Source organism: Haliotis cracherodii, unplaced genomic scaffold (assembly GCF_022045235.1).
Source record: "Haliotis cracherodii isolate W230 unplaced genomic scaffold, xgHalCrac1.p SCAF_12, whole genome shotgun sequence".
NCBI lineage: Eukaryota > Metazoa > Mollusca > Gastropoda > Lepetellida > Haliotidae > Haliotis > Haliotis cracherodii.
The window spans coordinates 21107257-21122080 of record NW_027266267.1 but is presented as its reverse complement, the minus strand read 5'-3'; the positions used below and the strand labels follow the sequence as shown (position 1 = coordinate 21122080).

Here is a 14824-nt window from a genome sequence, read left to right as displayed (position 1 = left end):
GCTTACACTGGATATATACAAGTTATAACTTACACTGGATATATAACAGTTATTACTAACACTGGATATATCACAGTTATAGCTTACACTGGATATATCACAAATATAGCTTACACTGGATATATCACAATTATAGCTTACACTGGATATATAACAGTTATAACTTACACTGGATATATAACAGTTATTACTAACACTGGATATATCACAGTTATAGCTTACACTGGATATATCACAAATATAGCTTACACTGGATATATCACAAATATAGCTTACACTGGATATATAACAGTTATAACTTACACTGGATGTATCACAGTTATAACTTAGTGTGTAGACAGGACTTACCAAATGATGCAACCTTCAGCAGTATTCTGTCAGTTGATCCAGTGGGGGTCTTCAGCGTAAGGTCAGGCCCAGTGCTCATAAACATGGGCTTTCCTCCCTCCATGCAAGCCTTGTTGATGGCGTTCGTCCCAGATGCTCCTGGCAACACACAGGAGTAGGTGGAAATGTTGGATTATTGTCTGATTAAATTGGTCTCTGGGTCTGTGTTCCGCGTGGTCTCTGAGTGTCTGTGTTCCGTGTGGTCTCTGGGTGTCTGTATTGAGTATGCGTTTGAATGTCTGTGTTCCATGTGGTCTTTCTATGTCAGTATTAAGAGTGATGTTACATCGTCTGTATTAAGTGTGTGATGTCTGAGTGAGTGTATTAAGTGTGTGATGTCTGGGTGTGTGTATTAAGTGTGTGATGTCTGAGTGAGTGTATTAAGAGTGATGTTTCAGCGTCTGTATTAAGTGTGATGTCTGGGTGTGTGTATTAAGTGTGTGATGTCTGGGTGTGTGTATTAAGTGTGTGATGTCTGGGTGTGTGTATGAAGTGTGTGATGTCTGAGTGTGTGTATTGAGAGTGATGTTTCAGCGTCTGTATTAAGTGTGTGATGTCTGGGTGTGTGTATTAAGTGTGTGATGTCTGAGTGAGTGTATTAAGTGTGTGATGTCTGGGTGTGTGTATTAAGTGTGTGATGTCTGAGTGTGTGTATTAAGTGTGTGATGTCTGAGTGAGTGTATTAAGTGTGTGATGTCTGAGTGTCTGCATTGAGTGTGTGATGTCTGAGTGTGTGTATTAAGTGTGTGATTTCTGAGTGTGTATTAAGTGTGTAATGTCTGAGTGTCTGTTTTAAGTGTGTTATCTGAGTGTCTGTATTAAGTGCGTGTTGGTTTGAGTGTCTGTATTAAGTGTGTAATGTCTGAGTGCGTGTATTAAGTGTGTGATGTCTGAGTGTCTGTTTTAAGCGAGGTATATGATTGTCTGTTTTAGGTGTGTGTTGTCTGGTTGTCTGTTTTAAGTGTGTTATCTGAGTGTCTGTATTACGTGCGTGTTTGTCTGAGTGTCTGTATTAAGTACGTGTTTGTCTGAGTGTCTGTATTAAGTACGTGTTTGTCTGAGTGTCTGTATTAAGTGTGTGTTTGTCTGAGTGTCTGTATTAAGCGAGTGTTTGTCTGAGTGTCTGTATTAAGTACATGTTTGTCTGAGTGTCTGTATTAAGTGTGTGTTTGCCTGAGTGTCTGTATTAAGTACGTGTTTGTCTGAGTGTCTGTATTAAGTGTGTGTTTGAGTGTCTGTATAAAGTGTGTGTTTGTCTGAGTGTCTGTATTAAGTACGTGTTTGTCTGAGTGTCTGTATTAAGTGCGTGTTTGTCTGAGTGTCTGTATTAAGTACGTGTTTGTCTGTGTGTCTGTATTAAGTGCGTGTTTGTCTGAGTGTCTGTATTAAGTACGTGTTTGTCTGAGTGTCTGTATTAAGTGTGTGTTTGTCTGAGTGTCTGTATTAAGTGTGAAGTCCGAGTGTGATGTTTTAAGTGTGTTACCTGAGTGTATCTATTAAATGTGTGTTGTCTGGGTGTCTGTATTAAGTGTGAAGTCTAAGTGTCTGTATTAATTTTGATGTCTGAGTGTCTGTATTAAGTGTGATATCTGAGTGTCTGCATTTACTGTGAAGTCTGAGTGTCTGTATTATGTGTGTTATCTGAGTGTCTGTATTAAGTGTGTTATCTGAGTGTCTGTATTAAGCGTGTTATCTGAGTGTCTGTATTAAGTGTGTTATCTGAGTGTCTGTATTACGTGTGTTATCTGAGTGTCTGTATTAAGTGTGAAGTCTGGGTGTCTGTATTAATTTGATGTCTGAGTGTATTAATTTTGATGTCTGAGTGTCTGTATTAGGCGTGTTATCTGAGTGTCTGTATTAAGTGTGATGTCTGAGTGTCTGTATAAATTTTGATGTCTGAGTTTCTGTATTTAGTGTGAAGTCTATGTGTCTGTATTAAGTGTGTTATCTGAGTGTCTGTATTAAGTGTGTTATCTGAGTGTCTGTATAAAGTGTGGGTTGTCTGAGTGTCTGTATAAAGCGTGTTATCGGAGTGTCTGTATTAAGTATGTTATCTGAGTGTCTGTATTTAGTGTGAAGTCTATGTGTCTGTACTAAGCGTGTTATCGGAGTGTCTGTATTAAGTGTGTTATCTGAGTGTCTGTATAAAGTGTGGGTTGTCTGAGTGTCTGTGCTAAGTGTGTTATCGGAGTGTCTGTATAAAGTGTGGGTTGTCTGAGTCTCTGTACTAAGTGTGTTATCTGAGTGTCTGTATAAAGTGTGGGTTGTCTGAGTGTCTGTACTAAGCGTGTTATCGGAGTGTCTGTATAAAGTTTGTTTTATCTGAGTGTCTGTATTACGTGTGTTATCGGAGTGTCTGTATTAAGTGTGAAGTCTGGGTGTCTGTATTAATTTGATGTCTGAGTGTATTAATTTTGATGTCTGAGTGTCTGTATTAGGTGTGTTATCTGAGTGTCTGTATTAAGTGTGATGTCTGAGTGTCTGTATAAATTTTGATGTCTGAGTGTCTGTATTTAGTGTGAAGTCTATGTGTCTGTATTAAGTGTGTTATCTGAGTGTCTGTATTAAGTGTGTTATCTGAGTGTCTGTATAAAGTGTGGGTTGTCTGAGTGTCTGTATTAAGTGAGTTATCGGAGTGTCTGTATTAAGTGTGTTATCTGAGTGTCTGTATAAAGTGTGGGTTGTCTGAGTGTCTGTATAAAGTGTGTGTTATCTGAGTGTCTGTATAAAGTGTGGGTTGTCTGAGTGTCTGTGCTAAGCGTGTTATCGGAGTGTCTGTATTAAGTGTGTTATCTGAGTGTCTGTATAAAGTGTGGGTTGTCTGAGTGTCTGTATAAAGTGTGGGTTGTCTAAGTGTCTGTACTAAGTGTGTTATCGGAGTGTCTGTACTAAGCGTGTTATCTGAGTGTCTGTATAAAGTGTGGGTTGTCTAAGTGTCTGTACTAAGCGTGTTATTGGAGTGTCTGTATTAAGTGTGTTATCTGAGTGTCTGTATAAAGTGTGGGTTGTCTGAGTGTCTGTACTAAGCGTGTTATCGGAGTGTCTGTATAAAGTGTGTTTTATCTGAGTGTCTGTATTACGTGTGTTATCTGAGTGTCTGTATTAAGTTTGAAGTCTAAGTGTCTGTATTAATTTGATGTCTGAGTGTATTAATATTGATGTCTGAGTGTCTGTATTAGGTGTGTTATCTGAGTGTCTGTATTAAGTGTGACGTCTTAGTGTCTGTATAAATTTTGATATCTGAGTGTCTGTATTTAGTGTGAAGTCTAAGTGTCTGTATTAAGTGTGTTATCTGAGTGTCTGTATTAAGTGTGTTATCTGAGTGTATGTATAAAGTGTGGGTTGTCTGAGTGTCTGTATTAAGTGTGTTATCGGAGTGTCTGTACTAAGCGTGTTATCTGAGTGTCTGTATTAAGTGTGGGTTGTCTAAGTGTCTGTACTAAGCGTGTTATCGGAGTGTCTGTATTAAGTGTATTATCTGAGTGTCTGTATAAAGTGTGGGTTATCTGAGTGTCTGTATTAAGTGTGTTATCTGAGTGTCTGTACTAAGCGTGTTACCGGAGTGTCTGTATTAAGTGTGGGTTGTCTAAGTGTCTGTACTAAGCGTGTTATCGGAGTGTCTGTATTAAGTATGAATTCTGAGTTTCTGTATTACATGTCTTGTTTGAGTGTCTGTATTAAGTATGATGTCTGAGTGTCTGTATATATGTGCTTTTTGTGTGTTGTCTATATATTTCACAATACTGTTTAGGGTCACCCCACTCACCATCTATTGCGAGAACAGGGAATGGGTTAGCGTCACACATGACTTGTACTCCGGACATGTCCGTCATGACCGTCGCCCGCACCGTCGTGCCTGGGGCCAGCAGGGTCTTGTCACAGTATTCCCTGGAGGGTCAAACAAAGCACTCGATGAACTTGAGTGGGTTTAATGCTGTCTCACAGCCCCAAGGCAATAATTAAAAATGGAATCCTGTGACAGGAGGAGCTGCATAATTCAGTCTCTCTCTCTGTGAAACATTTTGGGACATCCAGCATGTCCGATATACGCTTTGTTTTGGGGGATAAAACCTGAGAACGATCTGCGTTGCCAGTAAGGGTACGAACTCGCTGCCCTCTCAAATGTAGCGTCGTCCAATTACGACGTCACAAAGTTGCGAGCGTATGTTCGAATCTCTAGAAATGACGTAATGATAGGACAATGTTTTATTGTGAAATAAAACACGCCTCATTCCTAAACACGCATATGCCCGCATACCAAAAGTTCAGCTAAATCTTTTTCTTGTTACGTTTGATGGCTTTCTGCCTCAATTTTGTTTATTGGGCTGTATTCACAATTTCTCTAAGTACAGAAACAAAACCAGAGACACATGCATATCCGGGGTAGAATAGGTCTTCAGAAACCCATGCTTGCCGTAACAGGCGCCTCTGCTTGTCGTAGAAGGCGACTAACGGGATCGGGTGGTCAGGCTCGCTGACTTGGTTGACGTCATCGTATCCCATCTTTCCAAAGGAGTTACCTGACTATAAAAGTCCACCCTTGTCGAACAAGACTGGAATTTCTAAGCTCGATCCTAGCGTCACCATTGGCTATTACGATTTATGTCCCTTCTATGTCTCTCCTGCTAACGGGGGCACGGGTGGCCCAGTCGTCTAAGGCGCCGCGATTCGCTATGCAGAGTTGCGTCCGATAACCTATGATTGTGGGTTCGAATCCCGGTTCGCCCCGATTATGTTTCTAGGTTTGTCAGCACCATACCCGTGCTCGTGGGTTTCACCGAAGTGGTAAACGTCCGAGACCTGCATCACTTCGGGCTTTCCTCCCACATTAAGCTGACACGCCGCGATATAACTGGAATAATGTTAAAAGCGGCGTTAAACCCAACTCACTCACTCACTACTCTCCTACTAACCAATCAGATTCCATATCTCATAGCAAATGCATTTGCTTCAAACAAAATGGCGGCGCCCAGTCAAAACGATCTGCTTGATAATCAAAATCTACATTGAGATAAAACGGATCGTACTTCAAGAAGTGCAACAAATCACGTAAGCAACTTAATTAAAAACATGTAAATATGTGGAAAATATCTCTACACATGCTTTGCAATCCCAGCAATCGACCGATATCTGCTCGGCAGTTTACAAACCGGTTGTCGTTTTCGTCACGCGATCCCGTGTCCCGTTTGCGTAGATCGATGCTCATGATATCGAACACTGGAATGTCTGATCACTGGTCCAGACTCGATTATTTACAGATCGCCGTCATATAGCTGGTATATTGCTGAGTTCAACAAACAAACAAAGGAAACCACATTTCCGCGAAATAAAGACACAGGTCTGTTGGTGGGAGATGACTGTAGATTTTGGGCACCACCCTTGTGTCATCATGGGCTACCTACCTTGAGGCTGTCATGAAGTTAGGGTACCAAATATACGATGACACCGGTCCAATAGGGAAGTTCTTCTCATCGTCACACTTAGATACTGAAAACATAGTAAAAACATTCTTGTAACATTTCACTTCGATCAACCCAAGTGAGTGAGTGAGTGAGTTGGGTTTAACGCTATTCTGAACAGTATTGATGTGGGAGGAAAGCCCGAAGTGATGCAGGTCTCAGGCGTTTACCATTTTGGTGAAACCCACGACCCCGAATAGGTGCTGAGAAACCCAGAAACATACTCGGGGCGAGCCGGGGTACAGACCAACAAACGTTTTTGGCGTGCCCAAACTTAATCACTCACACGCGCCAACTGTTTGACTGTCCCACCTCTCACCCCTCGCATGCTGACTTAGCACTCACCACCCACCCATCCACCCACTCACCACCCACCCATCCACCCCCTCACCACCCACCCATCCACCCCCTCACCACCCACCCATCCACCCCTTCACCAACCACCCATCCACCCACTCACCACCCACCCATCCACCCACTCACCCACCCACAATTTCACTCTCCCGCATTGGCCCCACAGCCTGACTCACCAGTCACCCACCCACCCATCCACTCACCCATCTACCCACTCATCCACCCACTCACCAACCACCCATCCACCCACTCACCACCCACCCATCCACCCACTCACCACCCACCCATCCACCCCTTCACCAACCACCCATCCACCCACTCACCACCCACCCATCCACCCACTCACCCACCCACAATTTCACTCTCCCGCATTGGCCCCACAGCCTGACTCACCAGTCACCCACCCACCCATCCACTCACCCATCTACCCACTCATCCACCCACTCACCAACCACCCATCCACCCACTCACCACCCACCCATCCACCCCTTCACCAACCACCCATCCACCCACTCACCACCCACCCATCCACCCACTCACCCACCCACAATTTCACTCTCCCGCATTGGCCCCACAGCCTGACTCACCAGTCACCCACCCACCCATCCACTCACCCATCTACCCACCCATCCACCCACTCACCACCCACAACTTCACTGTCCCGCATTCCCCCCACAGCCTGACTCACCATTCAGTGGCGTGCTGGTGGCCTTCAGCATGAACTGCTTGGGTGTGGGACCGGTGTATGTTGTGGTGATCTGAACTGTCAGGTTTTCTCCCCTGCTCTCCAGGTTCCAGAACGGCTGTTCCCCGCCGCAGCTGTCAATCATCATGACGGAACCTTCAGAGAAACATACTCATATCTACAGTGAGAATAATATGATGGAGGTGGGGGTTAACTAGACTGGAGGTGGGGGCAAACTAGACTGGTGGTGAACTAGACTGGAGGTGGTCGTGAACTAGACTGGTGGTGGGGTGAAGTAGACTGGTGGTGGGGTGAAGTAGACTGTAGGTGAAGTAGACTGGAGGTGGGGGTGAACTAGACTGGAGGTGGGGGTGAACTAGACTGGTGGTGGGGGTGAACTAGACTGGAGGTGAAGTAGACTGGAGGTGGGGGTGAACTAGACTGGAGGTGGGGGTGAACTAGACTGGTGGTGGGGGTGAACTAGACTGGAGGTGGGGGTGAACTAGACTGGAGGTGGGGGTGAACTAGACTGGTGGTGGGGGTGAACTAGACTGGAGGTGGGGGTGAACTAGACTGGAGGTGGGGGTGAACTAGACTGGTGGTGGGGGTGAACTAGACTGGTGGTGGGGGTGAACTAGACTGGAGGTGGGGGTGAACTAGACTGGTGGTGGGGGTGAACTAGACTGGTGGTGGGGGTGAACTAGACTGGTGGTGGGGGTGAACTAGACTGGAGGTGGGGGTGAACTAGACTGGTGGTGGGGGTGAACTAGACTGGAGGTGGGGGTGAACTAGACTGTAGGTGAAGTAGACTGGAGGTGGTGGTGAAGTAGACTGGAGGTGGGGGTGAAGTAGACTGGAGGTGGGGGTGAACTAGACTGGTGGTGGGGATGAACTAGACTGGAGGTGGTGGTGAAGTAGACTGGAGGTGGGGGTGAAGTAGACTGGAGGTGGGGGTGAAGTAGACTGGAGGTGGGAATGAACTAGACTGGTGGTGGGGGTGAACTAGACTGGAGGTAAAGTAGACTGGTGGTGGGGGTGAACTAGACTGGAGGTGAAGTAGACTGGAGGTGGTGGTGAACTAGACTGTAGGTGAAGTAGACTGGAGGTGGTGATGAAGTAGACTGGTGGTGGGGGTGAACTAGACTGGAGTATTGGGTAAACTAGACTGGATGTAAGGGAGAACTAGGGTGGAGGTGGGGGTGAAGTAGGATGGAGTTGAGGGTGAACTAGACTGGATGTAAGGGAGAACTAGGGTGGAGGTGGGGGTGAAGTAGGATGGAGTTGAGGGTGAACTAGACTGGATGTAAGGGAGAACTAGGGTGGAGGTGGGGGTGAAGTAGGATGGAGTTGAGGGTGAACTAGACTGGATGTAAGGGAGAACTAGGGTGGAGGTGGGGGTGAAGTAGGATGGAGTTGAGGGTGAACTAGACTGGATGTAAGGGAGAACTAGGGTGGAGGTGGGGGTGAAGTAGGATGGTGTTGAGGGTGAACTAGACTGGATGTAAGGGAGAACTAGGGTGGAGGTGGGGGTGAAGTAGGATGGTGTTGAGGGTGAACTAGACTGGATGTAAGGGAGAACTAGGGTGGAGGTGGGGGTGAAGTAGGATGGAGTTGAGGGTGAACTAGACTGGATGTAAGGGAGAACTAGGGTGGAGGTAGGGGTGAAGTAGGATGGAGTTGAGAGTGAAATAGGGTGGAGTTGAGGGTGAACTAAGGGCAGCGAGTGTGGTTAACTTACCGTCATACACCTTTATGGATCCTGTCCCACAAGCCAGAGCCTCCGACTCCATCCAGCCGGGCAGACCCAACATGACCTTGGGGCCTGGTTTGGCCGTCAGTGTGTACGTACAGTTGATCGCATCGCTGCAACACCGCATTTGATATCACCTGTAGAAATACTCCAAACTCCCATTGTTATATGTCTAAAACGGAAGCCCCCAATCTGCCATCAGTCTACTTTACGCTGCTTGAACAATTACACTTCATTTACACCACTGTGTCAGCTTAAAGTGATGCTGGAAGTGCAGGTACAGCTGGTGAAACTCACATGCACGTATATATAGAACAGAAGGTGGTTAGATGGTTCGGCGGTTACTACAGGCTCTGCATATATATAATGGTGACTCTTGAAAATCACATTCGTGAAACCGGTTGAGTATATATGTATAGATCGTCGGTATAAAGATACTGGACTAACAGCAGTATTATATACCCGGGCCATTGCGCTTATCTACTTGGTAAACGTCCAAAGGGCATGATAATGTCATATCAAACGAGGAGACACTGGTCTCACGCTTCATATGCAGAGTCATGTCTCTTGGTATGTAATAATTAATTAAGTGGAGTAAGATTGAACACAGTTTTAATTGGCTAGCGCTTTCAACTCGTATCACGTACGAGTCTCATCAGGCCATAACTGAATAACGGACATGAAGTAGTAACATATAGCTACGTGACGTCATAACATTTAGGAGAACTATGACGTCACAATACCAAGGTGACAATGAACAAATAACTTACGCCTTTACATTTAACTTAGGAGCGTATTTATGAATGAAATGTTGCTCTTTTTTAAACAATGTAGGTTCATGATCAAAATTTAGCTTATATAGCGGGAAAACTAAAATGTTGCCGCTTCCACATGCATCTAAATGTTCACTGAGTGGAATCGTGTTTACATCACTTATAAGGACATATACATATAAACATACTAAGGGACATAACTCTGCATATGAAGCGCGAGACAAGTACTAGTGTCTCTTCGTTTGACGATGACATTATTATGCCCTGTGGTCGTTGACCAAGTAGATAAGCGCAAAGGCCCTGGTATATAATACTGCCGTTAGTCCAGTATCTTTATATCGAGGATATTTACAAGGAGTGATGATGTACGCTCGTACGTTAACAAACAATAGTTTACATGGATATTGTTTTGGTGTCAATGTGCGTTAGAATGACGGTTCAATTAGGATGTAATTCACTCACTTGCCGTTCAGTGGCGGCATTGGCAGGAACATGGGGTTGACGCCAACATCGATCGGACTTGTTCGGCAGTTTGTCGAATCTGAAACCAAATAACGGGTAGGATGAAAATTCGACGTTGATGTCAGGTGCTATCCTCCACGTAAGCTTAGGTGAAGTGCAATGATGTGAGGTGAGGTATGGTGAGGTGACGTGCGGTGAGGTGAGGTGACATGAGATGAGGTGAGGTGACATGACGTCAGGTGAGGTGAGGTGAGGTGCGGTGCAGTGAGTTGATTTGATTTGATTTGATTTGAGTTGAGTTGAGTTGAGGTGAGGGGATATTAGGTGAGGTGACATGAGGTGAGGTGGGGTGAGGTGACATGAGGTGAGGTGCAGTGAATTGAGGTGAGGTGAGGTGACATGAGGTGAGCTGACATGGGGTGAGGTGAGGTAAGGTGCATTGAGGTGAGGTGACATAGGGTGAGCTGACATGGGGTGAGGTGATATGAGGGGAGGTAAGGTGAGGTGAGGTGACATGAGGTGAGGTGGGGTGAGGTGACATGAGGTGAGGTGATATGAGCTGAGATAAGTGACATGAGGTGAGGTGGGGTGAGGTGAGGTGAGGTAAGGTGATATGAGGTGAGGTAAGGTGACATGAGGTGAGGTAAGGTGAGGTGACGTGCAGTGAGATGAGGTTAGGTGAGGTGAGGTGAAATGACGTTTCATATTCTTGCATTAATATTGCGACGTGCATGCATATGTATGTGTGTCCTTGTTTTCTCCCCTTAATGCATAGCGCCAAGCAGGGTAACAACATGCTTTAACGTCTTTAGGGGTTCAGCGGGGTTCAAACCACCGATAATTTGCTCTCCGTGTAGATACTGTTCATAGAACCACGGGGGTTATCCGGTCAGGGGATCGAACCAACGACCTTCAGCACTCTAGGCAAACGCTGTATCCACTAAACCATCGACGTACACAAGGACACGGGTATCTTGTTATATATGTCCTTAAAACGGAATCAGATACTTACACGATGCAGCGGACCATATCTTTAGGTAGAAGCCCTTGCCCTCACGCATGCCGTCCGAAATGAACCGGATGGTCATGTTTTGCATCGTCGACTGCACCATCACCATGCCCTTGCCACACGCCTTCTTCAGTGGTTCAGCAGTCGTATCGGTACCTTAAACATTAGGGTAGAAATACGTCGTCAGTGGGAGTATAGAATTACATTAATAGCACTTGAAAATCGTAGCTCATACTATTTTGCCCTGTGGAGATGCCTGGTTCGTGGTAATCTTCACATAGTTGACTGGTGTTGATTCCAGTATTTACCGGTTGCCGTCATACAGCTTGATTATTAGAGATTGTGACTTTAAACAACAAACAAATCTGACTCTTTTGACGACTTGGTAAGCGCGTTTGGCGTCAACATAATTTATGATGCTTTGGAATTTCGAATAGATGTGCTTAAGATATATTATGATAAGGATACTATTAAACTTCCCATACAAATTGATTTGGTATGACATTATGTATCTTCCCATAAGCTTACTGTCTGACTGACTGACTCACATACTCACTCTCTGACTCACATACTCACTTACTGACTCACTCTATACACCAAATACCCTACCATCATAAAACAGTATCATGTCTGCACACGTTCCGTCGTCGTGAAGGTCCATGTCCACGCTCATGACGTGAACAACTTGATTAATTTGAGCGGTGATGATCGAGGTGCAGTTTTTATTTCTGGAATAAAGGATGAAGCACATACATACTTGAATATAAGGCTAATGGGGAAGATGGAGGTATAACTGTTCCCCTGCAGAGGAATACTGTATACTAAGATAATCGGTAAAACTACTGGTAGTTTTGGAACATGAAGGATATATATCTAATAATCTATTCGAAAAGTCGATGAAATAACCTCCCATAACGCTGTGTGTAAATTAACAATATAAAGGATTTACCTTTGGGTAGTAGGACTATATAAAGGATTTACCTTCCATAACGCTGTGGTAGTAGAACTATATAAAGGATTTACCTTCCATAATGCTGTGGGTAGTAGGACTATCTAAAGGATTTACCTTCAATAACGTTTTGGTAGTAGGACTATATAAAGGATTTACCTTCCATATCGCTGTGGTAGTAGGGCTATATAAAGGATTTACCTTCCATAACGTTGTGGGTAGTTGAACTATATAAAGGAATTACCTTCCATATCGCTGTGGTAGTAGGGCTATATAAAGGATTTACCTTCCATAACGATCTGGGTAGTTGGACTATCTAAAGGATTTACCTTCCATAACGTTGTGGATAGTTGGACTATATAAAGGAATTACCTTCCATAACGCTGTGGGTAATTGGACTATATAAAGGAATTACCTTCCATAACGTTGTGGGTAGTTGAACTATATAAAGGAATTACCTTCCATAATGCTGTGGTAGTAGGACTATCTAAAGGATTTATCTTCCATAACGCTGTGGTAGTAGGACTATCTAAAGGATTTACCTTCCATAACGCTCCGGGTAGCTGGGAGACATAAACGACATTTGTGTTTCTGTTGCCGTAATGCTCGACCCCGGACATGCTGCGTCTGTAAGAGGAACAATCAACCATCATTCCGTTGCATAAAAAATGGTTCTGTACCATGGAAGCAAAGACAGTATGGTTAAGCTTACAAATCTGAATGTTCTGTGAGGTACCAAAGACAGTATGGTTAAGCTTACAAATCTGAATGTTCTGTGAGGTACCAAAGACAGTATGGTTAAGCTTACAAATCTGAATGTTCTGTGAGATACCAAAGACAGTATGGTTAAGCTTACAAATCTGAATGTTCTATGAGGTACCAAAGACAGTATGGTTAAGCTTACAAATCTGAATGTTCTGTGAGGTACCAAAGACATTATGGTTAAGCTTACAAATCTGAATGTTCTATGAGGTACCAAAGACAGTATGGTTAAGCTTACAAATCTGAATGTTCTGTGAGGTACCAAAGACAGTATGGTTAAGCTTACAAATCTGAATGTTCTATGAGGTACCAAAGACAGTATGGTTAAGCTTACAAATCTGAATGTTCTGTGAGGTACCAAAGACATTATGGTTAAGCTTACAAATCTGAATGTTCTATGAGGTACCAAAGACAGTATGGTTAAGCTTACAAATCTGAATGTTCTATGAGGTACCAAAGACAGTATGGTTAAGCTTACAAATCTGAATGTTCTATGAGGTACCAAAGACAGTATGGTTAAGCTTACAAATCTGAATGTTCTATGAGGTACCAAAGACAGTATGGTTAAGCTTACACATCTGAATGTTCTGTGAGATACCAAAGACAGTATGGTTAAGCTTACAAATCTGAATGTTCTGTGAGGTACCAAAGACAGTATGGTTAAGCTTACAAATCTGAATGTTCTATGAGGTACCAAAGACAGTATGGTTAAGCTTACAAATCTGAATGTTCTGTGAGATACCAAAGACAGTATGGTTAAGCTTACAAATCTGAATGTTCTGTGAGGTACCAAAGACAGTATGGTTAAGCTTACAAATCTGAATGTTCTATGAGGTACCAAAGACAGTATGGTTAAGCTTACAAATCTGAATGTTCTATGAGATACCAAAGACAGTATGGTTAAGCTTACAAATCTGAATGTTCTATGAGGTACCAAAGACAGTATGGTTAAGCTTACAAATCTGAATGTTCTATGAGGTACCAAAGACATTATGGTTAAGCTTACAAATCTGAATGTTCTGTGAGGTACCAAAGACAGTATGGTTAAGCTTACAAATCTGAATGTTCTGTGAGGTACCAAAGACAGTATGGTTAAGCTTACAAATCTGAATGTTCTGTGAGGTACCAAAGACAGTATGGTTAAGCTTACAAATCTGAATGTTCTGTGAGGTACCAAAGACAGTATGGTTAAGCTTACAAATCTGAATGTTCTGTGAGGTACCAAAGACAGTATGGTTAAGCTTACAAATCTGAATGTTCTGTGAGGTACCAAAGACAGTATGGTTAAGCTTACAAATCTGAATGTTCTGTGAGGTACCAAAGACAGTATGGTTAAGCTTACAAATCTGAATGTTCTGTGAGGTACCAAAGACAGTATGGTTAAGCTTACAAATCTGAATGTTCTATGAGGTACCAAAGACAGTATGGTTAAGCTTACAAATCTGAATGTTCTGTGAGGTACCAAAGGGAATATTTTGTAATATAAATAGGTATCTATGTTACAGGAAATATGTATAATCCGGGTATATTCCCTGAAATGTTCTATCCTATGTTTGATGTAGCACTGTTTGATTACAGTGAAAACTGATTGTTAAGTTAAGTGAAAGGTATTTGTTATCATGTCAAATACATTTGTCATCTCATAAATAATTTGGTTTTTTAATCAAGTTTGACCATTTAAGAGCCTCAAAAGTAATTTCAGGAATATGTCTACAAAACTTGATGTTAATTTTTATACTAACTGAAAATTTTAGGGATTACATATATTCCCTGAGTGAATCCGACATTAAATATATTCCCTGAAAATTTCAGGGATTATATAAATTCCCTGATTATACATATTCCCTGTAACATACAAACACATGGGTACGGGTTTTGTTGCATTTATTTTATGGAACAAGTTCTCGTTTGATGTCATCGGTCATAGGCTTGTCTCTTGTCCCAGTTTGATTCAGGATCAGACAAAATGTTCCTGTTCTCAAGGCCGGCGACTTGTGTTATCAGACTGATGTGTTTTATTGGACACGGCAATGATATTGCCTCTTGAAACTTAACTTGTAGAGGAACATGATATGAAAGATAGGCGCCGACTAGCTGCTGACACTGTTCAAACCTCATATACTTGATGTACTTATGATGGAGGTCATATAAAACAATATCATTTTAAAGATTTCTTACTTTTTTTTTAGGAAGTACGAATTTTAGTATTTTTCGGGATTTAGTCCCGTCCGGGA

At 43.1% G+C, this 14824-nt stretch overlaps 1 protein-coding gene across 1 annotated transcript in view; it reads right to left on the bottom strand.

Annotated features, from left to right (window-relative positions):
• The window catches only part of LOC139458247 (cubilin-like), a 39601-nt gene that overhangs the window by 16266 nt on the left and 8511 nt on the right, over window positions 1-14824 (bottom strand). Inside the window, exons 2-10 of the mRNA XM_071239615.1 lie at window positions 12371-12455; window positions 11489-11607; window positions 10883-11035; window positions 9871-9949; window positions 8624-8748; window positions 6889-7041; window positions 5790-5874; window positions 4154-4275; window positions 349-486 (exon numbers count right to left, since the gene is read on the bottom strand). Of these exons, the coding sequence (XP_071095716.1) occupies window positions 349-486; window positions 4154-4275; window positions 5790-5874; window positions 6889-7041; window positions 8624-8748; window positions 9871-9949; window positions 10883-11035; window positions 11489-11607; window positions 12371-12455 (1059 nt within the window). The remainder of the gene's footprint in view (window positions 1-348; window positions 487-4153; window positions 4276-5789; window positions 5875-6888; window positions 7042-8623; window positions 8749-9870; window positions 9950-10882; window positions 11036-11488; window positions 11608-12370; window positions 12456-14824) is intronic.